The 17,406-nt window shown below is 45.1% G+C and overlaps 1 protein-coding gene across 11 annotated transcripts in view; it reads left to right on the plus strand.

Moving 5' to 3' along the window:
- The window catches only part of NUMA1 (nuclear mitotic apparatus protein 1), an 832,005-nt gene that overhangs the window by 274,558 nt on the left and 540,041 nt on the right, over window positions 1-17,406 (plus strand). For all 11 annotated transcript variants that reach the window (XM_078658631.1, XM_078658637.1, XM_078658630.1 and 8 more), the window contains exon 10: window positions 10,568-10,682. In XM_078658631.1, the coding sequence (XP_078514757.1) occupies window positions 10,568-10,682 (115 nt within the window). The remainder of the gene's footprint in view (window positions 1-10,567; window positions 10,683-17,406) is intronic.

Raw genomic sequence — 17,406 nt, forward strand, 5'->3', positions numbered from 1 at the left:
ATACCAGTGTGGGAACACCGGCGTTGCTGAGTTACCTCACCCACAGGAAGCGGGTGCACAGGGTCGAAGTAGTGTCGCGTTTCGTCATGCAGGTCGATGGTGCTTGGAGCTGAAGATGCTGCAGGCGGCTCGATGTGAAGAGTTCCGGTGGATCCAAGGGTGGATCCGAAGAGGTGAAGACCTGAAAGCAGAGGACACGAAGAGGTCAAGGACGTCCAGAAGTCGGCCACGAGCTGTCCCACGTAGGCTCTCGCTGATGGCGGTGTCGGCAACTTGATTGGAGCAAACAGGCCTTGGCTAAAGCAAGCCACGCAGGAAGTGATTCAAGCTTCTCACTCGGACCAGCAAGGTCAGAGCGGGTGCTCCTTTTCAGGGGAGCAAGGGCCAATCTGGAGCAACCAGACCAGAGGTGTAGTTTGTCGTTTTCGTGGCCAAGATGGCCGCTAGCCACGTGGCAAGTGGCCGGGATGGCGCGTCGAGTGGCACAGTGCAAAAGGGCCCCACGCAGATCGTGGAGATGCTGGGGGGCTGATCTTCGGTGCAAGGGCTGCTCGAGGTTGGGGCTTCTCAAACCCCAAAGCACAATGTCGAGGGTGCCTCGGATACTGCGCAGTCAGCTTCTCGGGGGTCTTTCAAGAGGTCCGGTCCCACGTCTCTCGGTCCACGGGTCCCTTCTTTGCAGGGACTGTGGATCGGGCTGTGAGAAGTCTGGGAGTCTGGGTCTTGTCAGGCTCTGGGCTCTGGGCTCGGGCTCCGGCGGGAGGCGGCGGCAAAGCAGACGTCGAGTTGCTGGATGGTGCCTGTGTTCACAGGGTGGCCACTCCTAGGCCACAAGGGAGATGCTCTTCAGTCTTCTGTGCAGCAGAATGTCGAAGTCCAGTCGTCGTCTTTGTTTCAAGTTGATTCAGGATGATCTGAAGTCTCAGGACACAGCTCCCACTCTTATTCGAATCTGGGGGGCCGGATCACCTACTAGGTCCCTCCTCTGGGTGGAACCAGGAAGGGGGGTGGTTACACCCCCTTTCCTTTGTCCAGTTTCGCGCCAGGACTGGGGCTGGAAGGCCCCAGCACCGGTTTGAACTGGCCTATGCACAGGGACACCTTGTGTGCCCCAGGCATGTCTGATTCTATTCAGCCCTGTCCTACCCAATACACAAAATCCTGTCTGGGGTGGTGCTAGCACCTCCCAAGGCAGGAAACCCTTTGTCCAAGCTGCCCTCGCTGGAAGGACTCCCAGCAGCAGGAGGTCAGACTTGTCTGTGGTGGCAGCATCCATTTTGTGATGCTGAGGCTCTGTTTAACTTTAACCGGGGTTCAGGCTAGGTACATGACGTGTCCCTCTAGAAGGGTGGAATGCTACCCCCGTCGCCAGAACTGGCGAGGGGGTAGTATTCCAATTCGTATGACACCTTACTCGACATGTTTTGATAAAGCCAAACCAAAGATAGCATTTAACCGCGAGGTTCATAATGCACTTAAGAGTATATGGTATGGCAGTATCATGAAACAGCTAAAAGACATGGTTCCGAAAGCTGCAGACTGGCTCAGCTCATGCCAGAGCACTATCTCACATATTCCCAAGCACTCTGCCTCCAGGATTGATGAGGCCTTCTATAGGAGTGGCTGATAGGTACATATGTGTCCATTTTAGGTTAGGTATAGGCATACTACACCTAAGTAAGGGGTGGTTACACTGACTTACCCCAGCTGAGTGATCAGCCAGTTGTGTCAAATATGGAGGCCAGGCCAGGGGTGGCACAATACGTGCTGCAGCCCCTGGTAGGCCTTGGAACCACCTATGCCCTGGGTAACTAGGGTACACAGTTACAGGGGCCAATAAGGTGAACCAGTTCCAATTGGTAATGTACCTAAGGTACATGGAGTCCATTTTAAGGAGAGAGCAATTAGCCTGGGGCCCTGAATAGCAGGATCCCAGGCCAACTAAGTCAAAAACCAGCTAAAGACTAGGCAAAAAGTTTGGGGGTAACCATAGTCAGATATCCACCTTCCTACAATCGGTCTTCGGGCTCGAAGTCCTCAGGTAAGCACAAGAAGTTGTATAGGCATCATCGCTCTTCCGACTCTCCCCTATGCTCGCGCGATGTGGCCGGGGGTTCGGGTGACACCGCCCACGCGGCTCCGTCAGAGTCGCAGGCGTCGCAGCCTGAATCATACCCACCGGTCCCTGGGCGGGACGTGACGCCGGACGAGATGGAGCGCTTCCTCATGGCCATGAGGTTGCTCTCTCCTACGTCGGGTTCTGCGGCACCTTCGGGCCCAGCGGCCCCGTCTGGGGGTCTCAGCGGGTCGGGGACTTCGGCCACCTGTGATCAGGAGAGAAGCCAGTACTGTACCTTGTCGCCCAGTATTGAATCACAATAGTAATCCGAACCGGGTTTACCCATGACCTGTTTTTTTCTCCATAGGAATCCATTGTCTGCTTTTCTATGAAATTTCTTCTGTCTACTTTTGAAAACTTGAATTATTCTTTAAAAATCATACGAAATACTGAAATATATTACTTACCTGTTTTAAGTTGAGACCCCAGTGCTGGCCCAGGTGCCCAGTACTGGATTACAAAAGTAACGAACATACTTTACCTGCAACCTGAATTTTCTCCCATTAGATAACACTGCCAGATTTATGTTGAAAAGTTTCTAAGTGCGTACTTTTAAAATGGCTTTATATTCCTGAAAAATTACTGCAATCGCTAAAACTGTTTCGCTAAATTGTTTTCAGCTTAGACCCCAGGACTGAATCTAGGATCCAGTCCTGGAACTACCAAAGTAATCTACAAAAGTAATCAACTGTGTTTATATAGAAAAACCCATTTAGCTCAAATTGTGTGTAGAATTGTTGCCTATTGCAACCCCTGTACCTATTGTGTTTACAAAGTTTATTGTCTTTTCTGCAAAGTATTCATCTGAGACCTCTCATATTGAGAAGAGTATATTTTGATATCTTTTGGTTCTAAAAATAAAATCACTATATCTTTGATATAAAAACAATTGGCCTGGAGTTCAGTTCTTGAGTGCGTGAAACCTTTTGCTGAGTGTGTACAACAAATGCTTTACACTGTCCTCTGGTTCTGCCTTGCTGCTCGACCAAGCTACCACTTTAGAGAGTAGTCACACCTGGCTTTAACCTCTGTTATACCTCTGTTTGTGGACTCTATAAACACTGTACCTTATTCTGGTTCAGTATATATAGTGCCACTTTCTCACAATCTGCAGCTAGATGTATCTATCAGATCAGCAAGTTACTTATCTTGAATAACACCTTATCTGGTAGAGACATAGTCTAGCCCCAGATTTTTTACTGACTGTAGGAAAGCTGGATCTGCTTTTTTTCCGCTTGTTTGTGACTAGTCTGAGTTCCTGGTAATCAGAACCCCATTCACTGTTTTATCTGTAAATTGACTATGGTAAGTACTTCTGTACATCCACAATTGGCTATTAGTGTACCCTTGTAAGTTCATAGTATATGGTAATAGGTACCCATGGCATAGGTATAGGGCTGCAGCATGTATTGTGCCGTCCATAAGAGACCACTCAAACTTTGACTACAGCCCTGCCGTTGCAGCCTGTGTAAGTTGGTGCTAGCACCACTTGGAACAGAAACGTATTCTTATATCAAAGGTCACTACATTTAAACCTATAAGTAAACCCTAAGGCAGGCTTTTCAGTCCTCCAGGCAGGGTGCTGGGTTATAAGTGTGAGGGTGCCCTTGCAGCAGCAGGACACCCCTACAGACTCAGGAGTTTATTCTCCAGGCTTTGTAAGTGCGGCCAGCTGTTTGAGACATATAGTGGCCATCAGTCATTACGCTATGGCTTACTATGTGTAGTGGCTGTGCCGAACTGGGGCATTATTGGTATCAAACAAGTTGTAATCATACCCCAAGACCGTTACCAGTGTTGCAGGTATGATTCCATGCACTGAGGGGCTCCTCAGAGAAGCCTGATGTACTCCCGATAACTGCCTTTCAGGGTCTGCCAGCAAGTTGGTGCTTCTGCCGACCCCCAGACGTGATTCTGACCTCCTGCTGTGGAGCTCAAACAGGGAAGTAGAACAATAGATTTCCTGTCATAGGGAGGTTTGACCTACTCCCAGACAGGAGTTGGTGTATTGGGCTGGGGTGGGGTTCTTGCCAGCGCAAACAGACTGCTTTGAAGGGCACTTTTGGGGCCCTCCTTGCATACTCCGGTTTGAGCCAGTTCAGAGAGCCCTTGACTCTCTCTCTGGCGCAAAACTGGACAATGGACATGGGAGTATCCTCCCCTCTGTCCAGCCCCTCCACTGGGTGGGACCCCTGAGTCATCCAAACCGCTTTCCTAGGCCTTCCTGTTGGTGCGTCCTCCAATTAGTCTTGGGACAAGACTCAACGCTGAAACCACGTCACTCTTCGACCGTCTAGATATTTGGATATTTGCTGGACTTCGACTGGAACTGAGACTGCATCAAGGAAGGCTCTTGCTGCTTCTGGTCTCGTTCCGCAAATCTTCGTTGTCTGTGCTACTTCCATTATTTTTATTGCAAAAACACACAGTACCCACACCACAATTACTCATTCAATATTCTAGAAGGGTAAGAAACCAGTTTATTGTAACCAGTTTATTGTAACAGCATTACTCTGTGTCTATCATTTTATGCTTTTTTTTCAATTTTTCAAAAATCATAACAGAATGAAGGACTACGTATTGAAATATTTACAAGACTAAATACACTTTGTACATACATCAAAACACAAACATTATTTACACACTAAAAAACGTTTCTGCATCAAACATTACAAAAAATTATAATTACATCACAACCAACAAATATTACAATGAAAAACATGAAGAAAAATGATTTCCAGGGGGATATAAGCAACTTAGTAGCTTGTACACGCTTAAATACTGGACCAGTCGTCCTAGTGTCGTGAAGTTGAAAATGGATAGGCAAACATGTCGCATATATGTGTCTTTATGGCGCCTAGAATATGCGATTTGAATAAATGCGACTACAAGTCCCATAATGCAATTTTGCACCAGGAAGTATAAAACAAACGTGCGGCGGCCATCTTTATTGAAAGAAAGCAGACCCGAGTGCGGGCGTGCTGTGGCAGAGGAGCAGGTATTTACAAACACCTCCTTAACGCGGTCTGAGCATTCATTCAATAATTTTGAGAGATCTATGTTTGAAATCGACGTTTCGTTCTATTACAGGACGGTGACTGCGGTTTCTCGCTTTAAACCTTTAGGAACAAGATACTCCAGTAAGGTAGGCTAACTCTCCTGTAATGTTTGATGCAGAAACGTTTTTTAGTGTGTAAATGTTTGTCTTTTGATGTACGTACAAAGTGTATTTAGTCTTGTAAATATTTCAATACGTAGTCCTTCATTCTGTTATGATTTTTTGAAAAATTGAAAAAAAGCATAAAATGATAGACACAGAGTAATGCTGTCTAAGGGTGGTTACAATAAACTAGTTTCTTACCCTTCTAGAATAATGAATGAGTAATTGTGGTGTGGGTACTGTGTGTTTTTGCAATTTAAATATAAGGTCTAGCCCCCACTACGTGTTTATGGACCTATCCCCTTTTGGTTCTCAAACTTCCATGATTTTCAGCAGAGCTGTGGGCATCAAGGACATCTGAAGTAATCTCACTTAAAGTGAAGGAGTCACTCCCCTGCATCTGCAGGCACCACAACGAAGCTCACTGGTCAGCTGCTCCTGACATGCCACGGCTCAGCAACACAGGTGGTGGTTCTGCATCTCCTTTGAGGCCTGACCTGTCCTCTCTGCAATGTTGAGGCCAGTATCCCTCATTTGAACTGCTGGGACTGAACCCCTGTGCACCGCGTCGAAATGCCATTGCCAAGGCATGTCTGCTCTGCACTTCAGAGATCTTCGGGCAACGAGAAGCTCCAGCATCCCTTCCTGTCAAGTACAGTGTCCTCACTGCATACTCTGCACCGTGGGTCTTCACCTTTGTTGAGCTGCTTGAAGACCTCTTGCAACGCTTGTGACTAAGGCCTTGTGGGTCCTCTTCAATGTCTTCTTCTGCTCCAGTAGGCTCCCCTGCTTGATCGGGGCCTGCTCACTCTCCTGCTTTTGATGAGTCCCTTGGACCTTGTGGTTCCTAAAGTTGCTCCTACTTCGCTTTCCACACCTGTTGCAGCTTGTTGGTGCTCCCGCCAGACATCAACCTACTGCTTCTCTACTTCTGACTTGAGACAACTAGTGGACGGCTCCTTCTGGTCTTGCTCAGCTTCGCCTTGTCCCCACAGCTGCAGCAAGAAAGTCACCGTCCACTCTTCTGAACCCATCCGACATCGGTGAGCAACGCTCTTCCTTGCCTCCAGGTCACCTCTGAGTGGCATAGACTCTGTGCTCTCTCTTGGCAGGTTCTTGAGGAAGTGAGATTCAGCTTCCTAATAAGGCTTATGTCTCTTTTGTGTTAGGAGACACTGGACAGGAGAAGACTGTCCGTGAATTGGTTACTTTGAAAGATTGTTAACACTGACCCCGAATTACTTGAATGAGATGCACTATACTTGGATTTTGGTAAGTGCATGTTTCAATTCAATAGGATTAGTTATTATGAAATGTACTAATAAATAATATAGAACAGAGCTTAATACCAGGACCGGATTTGTTAGTAGTTTTGTTCTCCTTTTATTAAATTAGGTTTTATGGGGATATATATGAATGAAGAAGTGGTTGCTTATTATGAATATATTGCTCAAGGTCAGTAGCTTAAGTTTGGCAGTTGTAGAGCATGGGGTTTTTTGGTTGTCCTTTAGACTCACATTGGAATGCACTTATTGTGTTTGATGTATGAATAGGTTTTGATTTTCTTAATGTTCGTTGTTTGAAAACAAAGGTGTTGGATCATCATATGATTTTATCTAATGATGTTAACCAGGCTCTATTTACTTTATTTGGTGGTTGGTAGGTGGTATGCACATTTTGGGTGGGTTTTTTTTTCGGATTCAGTTTCTTATTCCCCTCTTTTGGTGGAGGTTAGGCCTAACTTTGACTGAGAGATGTGGTAGATGGTGATCGTATATCTATTTATTACAGCCCTGAGGAAGTCTTTTGGAAATTATATCATAGACAAAACATGTGTCGGCTGTATTATCTGAGAACAGAGAATTTGTGTGTAAATAAGTCTTCTTCCGAACAGAATACGACAGACTGCAGACTAACATTTGTTGTCATAAATTTTTCAATTTTTTATGGACCTACGATCAGGAATTTGACTGTATAATACAGAGATATATATATATTCAGTTACTGCTCAGGGAACCAATCTTGGTGTAGCTTTAGCAATTGCCTGCAATTGTGTATTAACAGCGTGGGGTGGTGGCTGTTTTAAGTTCCCTTTGATGCAACTTTTGTGAATTTGGGCTTAGCTATTGAAAGCATTAGACCGTGCGCATCAGAGACCTCACTGCCCACTAGTAGAAATTAGTCCCTTGGACCTTGCTGGTCCTAACGTTGCTCCTTCTTTGCTTTCCACACCTGTTGCAGCTTGTTGGTGCTCCCGCCAGACACCAACCTACTGCTTCTCGATTTCTGACTTGAGACAGCTAGTGGACTGCTCCTTCTGGTCTTGCTCAGCTTTGCCTTGTCCCCACCGCTGCAGCAAGAAGGTCACCGTCCACTCTTCTGAACCCATCCGACATCGGTGCGCACTGCTCTTCCTTGCCTCCAGGTCACTTCTGAGTGGCAGACTCTGTGCTCTCTCCTGGCAGGTTCTCACTTCAAGAATCCACCCTTGAATTCTACCGGACTCTTGCACAGTCTTCTCCAGCTGCATCTTCCTGAAGTCCTCCATTGTGGTCTAACATGTGTTTGTTATCCTGGTTCCTGGGGTACCCATGGTTGGCGAGACTCTCCAACCTTCTGTCTGCTATGAGGTTTCTTCGGCGTCCACAGGGAAGGATCCTCCTCCAAAACTGCAAACGCAACTTTCCCATTGACGTCTGTTGGACAGGCACCTGTGTTTCCACTCTGCACACAGCCTCCGTGGTGTTCCTGGGTCCTTGTCTTGGGTCGTTACTTGTGTCCCCAGCTACTGTGTCTCCTGGTCCAAGTTTTGACTTTGTCGCAGTTCGCATTTCACTTCCTTAATATATGGTTTGGTCTCCCACTGAAGACCACAACATTTTGTGGTGTTTACCTTATAGCAATTACATTAGTATTGTGTCTTTGTGTTTATACTTCCAGTTGGGAAATTTTCCAATTCTTTTAGTGATGTGTAATAAATAGACCTCTATATCTACACTTTGTGGTTCTTTTCCATTTAACCTACACTACATTAATATTAGAACTGGTGAAACAAGCTGCTTAACACTCCACAACTGGTGAAACAAGCTGCCTAACACACCACAAGATAAGCTTGAGGCTGCTCTCCACAGCTACCACTTTAAGAGCTTTCAAAGGTGATCAAAGACCACTAAAATCACCATAAGGGCTGCCTGGATTAGTACAAGGTGCTTCACTTAAATAAGCATCCACCATATACTAAGCCAGCCTACTACAAAGTCTCTAAAAGCTCAGGTGGGACTAGCTCGACTTAGGTTCTACGGTACCGCTACAATTTTAGCGATGGTCCAATCTGGGAGGATTTGTCTCCTCAAAATGTGTCAATGTTCCTTTCTGCAGTAGGACTTGAAAATCTTTTGAATTCCAGACATTTACTGGGACCAATCCACTTGGTGTTTTCAACCTTGCCTCAAATTGTCTGTCCTGGTGTCTTTTGTGTGAATTTTTCTGCAGTGTATGTACTTATTAAGTACTTTACTCATTGGTTTTGGTTTAAGCTTGTCGTCTTTGTGTGGTTTCCAGGGATTGAGCACAGGTTTATTTAATTTGTGACCTAGCAGTTGATGGCCTTATGTGAGGTGGGCTCTTGTCCAACCCCAAATAATAATGCACTTTCTTACAATCATCACACCAACACAAGATTAAGCTATGCCAAAATCATCTCTGTCCCCATTTTCTTGTTAGTTCTAGCTTGTTTGACCAGTAGTGTAATTAGGCTCTGTTTTTCTGTGTTTTGTGAATATCAATGGTATTTTCAAAGCCTTTTCCAAACCTTTTTAAATCAGTGTTTTTGTTTAGTTAGCCGCTTAGCCCCACAAATTGGCAAAACATTGTTTTTCCACTGTTTACAAAACATAGTTTTTTTGCAGTGAATGTAAATACGCACATATCTAATTTAAAGAAGTAGTAATGCATGGTATGGACTGCCTTCCTGTTGGACTTATGTTGGACTGTTTTAAGTACAGCAAGTATGTGTACTGCTCTCTTGCTTCTCCTTACTTCTTCCACACACTATCAGGACTCTGTTTGGGTTACATGACTATTAATGGATTTAACGAGTGCTATATTTACATGTTTAATAAACATTCCTGGACACATTTGGGAGGTCATTCACATTCTTCTTACTGAAGCTTTTGACATTGTATGGGTAGTCAACCCTGCCAATATCATAGCACCTTGTGAAACCATTACAGTTTCGAATTTGGCCAGATTACTTTGTAGGCCTGCATTTTAAAACACCTTAAAGCTGAAGCTTTAAGCATGCTCGCCACTGCTCTTCTGCATTCTTTGCAGTACTCCATTAATTTGGACTGGCTTTTGGGTGGACATTCATAGCTGTGAAGTGTCCTCTAGGCAAGTGTCTCACTTTAAGTATGTCATGACCTTGTAACAGACCCCGCTTCTGGGACTAGAAATGTTGGTGCGAACATTCCAACTATGGACTCAAAAGGCCAACCATTAAAGTGAAGTTGGGTAAAAACTCTAGATTAGCTGAAGGTGTTGCACATCACCATGGGACACCTTGTAGCTATTAATTTTGTTAGAATGAGGAAAGTAATTTCATCACTACCTCATGTGCAGGGGTACCTTTCTCTACATCTTGCGCTCCATGTATAAATCTTGTGGTGGTTGGCAGTTGACCTGTCATCAATACTGGCTTGTTGTAAAAGGAGATTAATGTATCAACGAGTTTTGCTCACTCTCTAGATGAGTAAATGTGATAGTATATATTGGCCATGATTTTTATGAGCTAGCCACTTTACCATTCATTGAAACAATTCTACACTGCCAAAAGATCAGCTATGATTTTATTATTCCCAGATTCTTTGCAGTATATACAATAATTATATCAGACCTAGAACCTGCTTCTCAACCCTGCATCTTTAATTCATGCACACAAAATTGGAGGGAACAATAGGAAGAAACAATACTTTAGTGGCATTATTAAACAACATAACCAAAGCAAAATAATCTTACAACAGTCTTTCTTGCTGCTACCTTGTTTAACAAAGTTACATTGTGTTGACCCCTTAAGGAAGGAATACAAATTACACTCTCGCTTTCCTTGAATTGCAGTTTAGTTTGTGGTTGTACAGGTGTTTCAGTGTGGATATGTTTACATTGATGATGACTGTTTCCCTTTCGGTGGGATTTTTAGTTCTAGTTTGAAGCCAAGAGGAGAGCCTTAATATATTGCAATTAGAAATCGTACCGCTCTGCTCAAAGTTTTTCATTAACTTTCTACTCAGAATCACAGATTTTATTGATGCAACAGCGTATTGAACGGTTGACTAGTCAGTGTGAGAAGCAGGCAGACCAGCAAGAACCAACAGAACTGGAGGAACTTCGAGTAAAACATGAGAGGTAATTATCATCTGTCTAGGTTGCCTAATTTCCATCGGTCTTCAATGCAATCATGGTATACCAGTTTTTTCCTACTCTGCGATTTTTATTCCTTCATAATGCTCTGTACATTCAAGTCTTTAATGTGTCATGCTGTTTCCCCAGTCCCCTCTCAAGCTTGCCCCATGTCATGTTCACTTGTAGCTTATAATTCTTCACCTCTAATGTATGCGCTATTGCATAACGCTCTGTTGCAACTCTATGAATGACTTATTATTGGCTTATATTTTGATATTCTGCTTAGAAAGCATGTATATTCATGGCATAGTATTTATAAGTAATTCAAAGCCTTTTCTTCTGCACAACAAGGTACATGAGCGAGATACAATAATCCACAGCGCTTTGTTTTTCCAGCACAATTTCTAAACTAATTCATTCACAGAAGCAAAAACACCTTCTCATGCAGTTTTTTTTTTTCAGTCTTTGAAAATGTAGATCAGAGTTAAACGTGCTCTAGATGTCTTAAGCAGGGATGACCGGGTGAGTTGATCTTCTGTAAGGATATCTGGATACCCGAACCCCCGTCTTCTGTTGTCTGTGCTACCTTTGGCTATATTTAGCCTTTGTGAAGTTTTGTGGTTCTACTATCTCACTTATGTTATGATTACTTTAGCTTTGCCTGTTGTTTATTGTTGTATTTTATTAGCCATGTATTCCAGATCCGAGTTGTTATCTTTTCGCCCCATCTCTGGCTCCTGTTCAAACCACTCCCTGTATCCTTTGCTTGGCCCTTTCACTTGTCCCGATTGTTCCTTTGCGCTTCCTGCTCCGACCCCTATCTTTATTCTTTGCCCTGCTTCTGCTGCGTCTTTAGAGCCGACAACCTTCAAGATCTTTCATCTTAATGTTAGATCTTTGGTCAAACACCATCTTGACGTCTATGATTTACTTGACGAGGCCCCTGACATTTTTTTCATGTCAGAGACCTGGCTACATAATGACGCATCAGTAGCTATCAATTCGGCACTCCCCCCAGATTATACTATATATGCTCTCAATCGCGATTCTAGAGGCGGCGGTATCGCTGCCGCGATTAAAACTAGATATCCATGTTCTTGGAAGGTCATGGATATCGCGGGATGTGAAAGTGCCTATTTCTCGGTATCTGTCAACCCGCACTTTACCTTCTCGGGTCTACTTATTTATCGGCCGCCCGGCCCAGATGCAGCTTTTAGAGCCGCCCTTCCTGAGGCAGTTAGCTCTCTGGCCTTGAAAACTGCTAATTTTAATATTATCGGGGATTTTAATTTGCATTTTGACTCTCCTTGCCCTTCGGTAGCCAGCAGTACCTGTGCTGACCTGGAGGCTCTCCAACTCGTTCAATTAGTCCAACATGGTACACATATTGGTGGTCATATCCTTGATCCTTTTTTTACCTCTATAACATCGGCCAAAGTATTACCTCCTAGACCGATGCCTTGGACAGACCACCACCTAATTGAATGTCATCTTCTACTTAGTGATCCTCCTATAGCTGTTTCTACTCCTGCCATTCTTAGGCGCTCATGGAAAAAGTTAAAACTCCAAGATTTTCACCAGTTGTTAGGCGAGGTCCCTTTGGCCCCTTTTACAGATGTGGAGTCCGGCTACAATTCTTATTGTAGCTGGCTTACCAATGCGCTGGATAAACTTATTCCCTTTACTCTGACCAAACAACAGCGCAACCACTCCAGTCCATGGTATGATGACGCTCTTCGGCTACTAAAAAAATCCTGCAAACAAGCCGAAAGACTGTGGCGTAAGTCCTATGACCCGGTCAGTAAAGCTGTGTACCGCACTACCACCAAAAATTACCATAGAGCCATTTGTAGGGCCCGGGCTTCGTATTTTTCTCGTGAGTTCAGTGCGAGTAGCAATCCTAGCAAACTTATTTTTAAAGCACTGAAAGACCTTGCCACCTGTAGAACTTCCAATACGGCGATCAGTTCCCCCTCTCATTGCGAGGATCTGGCCACCTTTTTCATCAATAAAGTGGAAGGGATTTATCGCACTTTTCCCAGTTCTACTGGCTCTCGGCAGTATAGTACGGCTACGGTTAAAACCTCCATGGCACTATCCTATTTCCCAGAGCTTTCTATGGAAGAAGTTGATAAGCTTGCTATTAGAGTGAAATCAGGCTCGCCCAAAGACCCTTTGCGGCCCTCACAATTTAGGGAATCCTCCTCTCTCTGTCTTCCCCCGCTTTGTGAGCTTATCAATTTGTCTCTATCCTCGGGTTCCGTACCTAGCGCCTGGAAGCAGGCGCAGGTAATTCCTATTTTGAAGAAATCTACCTTAGATCCTGGTAAAGCTGAAAGCTATCGTCCCATTTCTCTCCTCCCGTGGGCTGCCAAACTGACTGAGGCTCACGTAAATGCCACTCTTGCAAACCATCTTCATTCTGCGAATATTTTAGATCCTACGCAGAATGGCTTCAGGCCCGGTCACAGTACTGAGACTGCGCTCCTATACATGGCTGAACACCTTCGCATGTTGGTTGATTCGGGTCATACGGCGGCACTTGTGCTTCTCGATCTAAGTGCCGCCTTTGACACTGTCTCCCATGACATTTTACTCCAACGTCTGGTTGAGGCTGGGGTAGATAAGGTGGCCCTTGATTGGTTCAGATCTTTTTTATCTGATCGCTCCTTCAGGGTCAGCATTCCCCCCTTCGAATCTAAACCACATGCGATTGCCCAGGGAGTACCACAGGGATCGGCTCTAAGCCCCACCCTATTCAATCTTTATGTCCAGCCGCTAGCTGATGTCGCCATGCGTGGGAACCTTTCCATCGTGTCCTACGCAGACGACACTCAGCTGGCGGTTGCGATTAGTGGGGCCTCCGATCTCGAGTCAGCCAAGTTCCGTGAGGGACTTATCTCTGTGGCACACTGGATGAATGACAATTTCCTACAATTGAACGCAAAAAAAACCGAGGTGCTCATTGTGGGAAAGCAAATTCATCTGTGGGATGATAACTGGTGGCCTCAAGAGCTCGGACCCATTCCTATCCCTGTTACTGAAGTAAAGAATCTTGGGGTGTGGTTTGACTCCCATTTGAGTTTCACCACTCATACAAAAAAGACCGCTGCTTCCTGCTTTGGGATTTTGCGTCAGCTTCGGTCCACCTTCAAATTTTTTGACGCTCCCACTCGTCAGCTTATCGTGCAAGCCATGATCCTGTCCAAACTGGATTATGTTAGCTCTCTTTTTCTTGGAGTCAACCAGGCTGAGCTTTCTCGCCTCCAACGCATTCAGAACGCCGCCGCCAGGGCTCTGGTTGGCCTGCCCAAATTCTGTTCAGCCAGGAAAACCATCTACAATCTTCATTGGCTCCCGGTGGCACAGAGAATAAAGTTTAAATCTTTGATCCTAACTTTCAAAATTCTTAAATTTTCTTCCCCTCCGATCCTTCAGTATCTAATCTCTCCCTATGTGCCAGCTCGTACTCTGAGGTCCTCTGCTCTTCATCTTGCTATCGTTCCTCGTTTTAAGAGATCCAGGACAGGCGGACGTTCCTTCCAAGTTCTTGCCGCCAAGTTGTGGAACTCTTTGCCTGTGCATATCCGTGCCATCGAGGGGCTTTCTGCTTTTAGGAAGGCAGTAAAAACCTTCCTCTTTCCCCTGGTCCCCTAGTTATGTTTGCTGTGTTGTGTTCTTGGTCTCTGTCCGGTTTTTGGTTGTGTTCTCGCGCCAGGACGCCCCTTTGCTGGGGCATCTGTGCGCGTAATAAATCCGGTTAACATAACATTACATTTTTAGCTACCAGACATTAGCTATAAAGGTCTTGGTTTAAGTAGGAAATGCTGAATGGGCCTCTGTCTCAGCAATCTTAATAGCCTATTACACTCCGCGGATCTGCACGTACAGTTTACATGTTTGTTCCATGTGCACTACGGCTGAACCAACAAGAGATCTCAGGTCTTGCAATGCTTGGTGACACCTTTGGTCCTCTTCTTGGGCCGAATGCAGCGGTGTTATAAGGCTTAGGGTTTTCACCACATGAGACAGTTTGGGTAGAGTGGGCTTGCACGAAGGCGTTGGTTAGTCCACTGTTGGCAAACCCAAGGTAGGCTTCATCTGAGGGTCGGGGGACCATGCTGGCACCATGGGTCCACTTCGACTCAGGCTAGGAGGCATGATTGCCTTGGTGCTTTCTGGTGTCGGGTTTATGGAGGTCAGGAATCCTTGCAGTTCTCTCGAGCCGCCTGCAGGATCAAGGGTAGCAGCTACACTACTCCACAGGAGGAGTTCCTGGGTCTTGGGTGAAGAGATGGTAGTCCTCTCAGGCTTTTGGAGGCACAGCTGCTTCGGAGAGAGTCATCTTTGGCGCAATTGTCGAGGAAAGCAGGCAGGGTTGGCACCAAGGCAGTTGCTGTTCCTCTGGTCTTGCTTCTGTGACTGTTCATCATCGGTCTTTAAGGTAGGTAGACTTGATTTCCTGGTGCCAGGGACGCCCCTAAATAATGGATTTAAGGGCGTTGGGGCAGTGTAGGGTGGTAGCAAATCATCTACTTATGCCTGGGGTCACAAGGCATCCTAAATTACCACTTCCTGTGGGAAGCGGGCATAACCCTGCCCAGAGTTCCTAATTTTTTATCGCCATTATGGGAGACTTTTATTTTTTGTGTCCACATCAGGTAGCTTACCGAGGGGTGGATAACCCTGAGGGTCAAAACTCTTTTGGCTGCAAGTTTTTCTGCCTGTCTAGGCACCAAATGGGCCCTAGTCAAAAGGTGGAGGAGGATTATTTGTGTGTAGGGAGAAAGGGGGGGGGGGAGGTGGCATCCCTTCACTGCTGATGGAAGCTCGATTTGCCTACCAAAGATGGTGGGATCCTTAATGCTCCGTTTCTTGAAATCTTATTTTGCGGGTCAGTCTACTGGAGGGGGTGTAAAACAGCCTCTACCAGAGCAGGCTTTGATCGTGGCCGGAGACCATGCGTTCCCACTCCTGGGGGTCAGAAAGTAGTCAAACTAGTCTGTGGTGGTAGGCTGATCAGAATTAGTCACACTAGTAGTTGGTAGGTTTTCAGGGGGCACCTATAAGGTGCCCCATGATGGTGCATGCATTGATAAATCCATCACTGGAATCAATGTAGGTTTATTAATAAAAGATGTTTGATACTAAACCTCTTTGGTTTCAGTGAAGCCATTATGTAGTTGGGGAGCTTGTTTTTGACTTGTGACCAGCTTCCGTGGTCGCTTGTTCTAGCAGTAATTGAGCTGGCCAGCAGTCCTATAGATATGTCCACCCATGTAGTATACAGGGCTCGAAAAATCATTAAAATGTCACTAGTCTTGCAGGTCTAGTAACTTGAAACATCTACTCAACCGAATTGTAATGCACTTGACCTCGGTCTCTGAAAGCTGAGCAAATGTGAACAAGATTTAAAGGCCCTTTATTGCTCACAAAGTGAATGAGCAATTAAAGGTTCTTTTACATTTTGCTATATTGTCACATTTGCTCTGCTTTCAGAGGCAAAGGTCAAGTCGGTTTGACTTCCTACTCACCAGAAAGGGCGAGTAGGACCTAAAAATAGCTCATTCTATTTAAATCTGGCTCGCAAATGAGAGCTGGGGAATTGATTTTTCAAGCCCTGGTATTGTGGTCCCTGCCTTAAGGCTGTAGGGGTGACTTAACTATTTTTTTATGGATAAGTTTAATATAGCGTAAACATTACCTAAGAGGGTATCAGAGCTCTTTACAGGTGATCAGGGACAAGTAGGTCAAAACAACCTGAATATGCAAGATACAAGAGGACATATATATCTCAACACCGCTCATACAATATACATGAGCATATGGAAGGAATAACTAATAAGGGTATTGAAAACAGACATACATTCAGGGACGAAACAGGATGTTCTGCCCCTTTCGGGGAGGAAGTCTGAAAGAGGAAAAAACAAGTGTGAGGAGGAGGCATCATGGAATGGTCACAAGGGGTGAGTAGGTACATTTCAAGTTTAGAAATTAACCAGTAGTACTGCTTTCACTTGTTTTTTGAAAGAAGACATTGAGGGATTCAGTCTGGTTGGAGTTCTAGATTCTTGGGAAATACCAGAGAAGGCTCTGTTATCGGTTATAGATTTTATTTATTTCGAATTTTTGTGGTTTCCGCAGTACGCTACTGAAACTCCTCAAAGATCGGCAGCCACCCGAGAGTTCCAGTTTTTGGGCGAGGTACAAAGTGTCAAGGTTAAGGCTTTGTGGGTCATGCAAGCAATTTTAAGATGTATCCTAGCCTCAAATGGAAACAGTTTAGGGATTTCAGAACTGAAGTGATGTTATTTCTTTTGGATCCTGTGAGAAGCCTTGCCGTCAAATTCAGAGGGGTCCTAAGCAGTGCCAACTTGTAGCTAGGTTGACCAGAGAGGTGCACTACCATACTCCAACCTGGAAATGACCAGCACTTGAATAGCAGACTTTAAGTCATCCGGAGGAAGGGTGGGTTTTATTTTTCATAGACTGCTCATTTGGAAGTTTGCTCATTGGTGGTAGAACTGATGTGCTCCTTCTTGTGCAAGGACTTATCAGGTATTATGTCAAGAGATCTAGTGGAGTCAATGATGTCTGGTCTACAGTTGAGGGACATTAGGCATTTCATAGATTTGACAATAATGGGCTCCTGTTTATGAAGACAGATAAGGAGGAATTTAGTTTTCATTGAGTGTAACTTGAGATGGTTTATAGGCAACCAGTGTTG

The sequence above is a fragment of the Lissotriton helveticus genome, chromosome 8 (assembly GCF_964261635.1).
Source record: "Lissotriton helveticus chromosome 8, aLisHel1.1, whole genome shotgun sequence".
In the NCBI taxonomy this organism is placed as follows: Eukaryota; Metazoa; Chordata; class Amphibia; order Caudata; family Salamandridae; genus Lissotriton; species Lissotriton helveticus.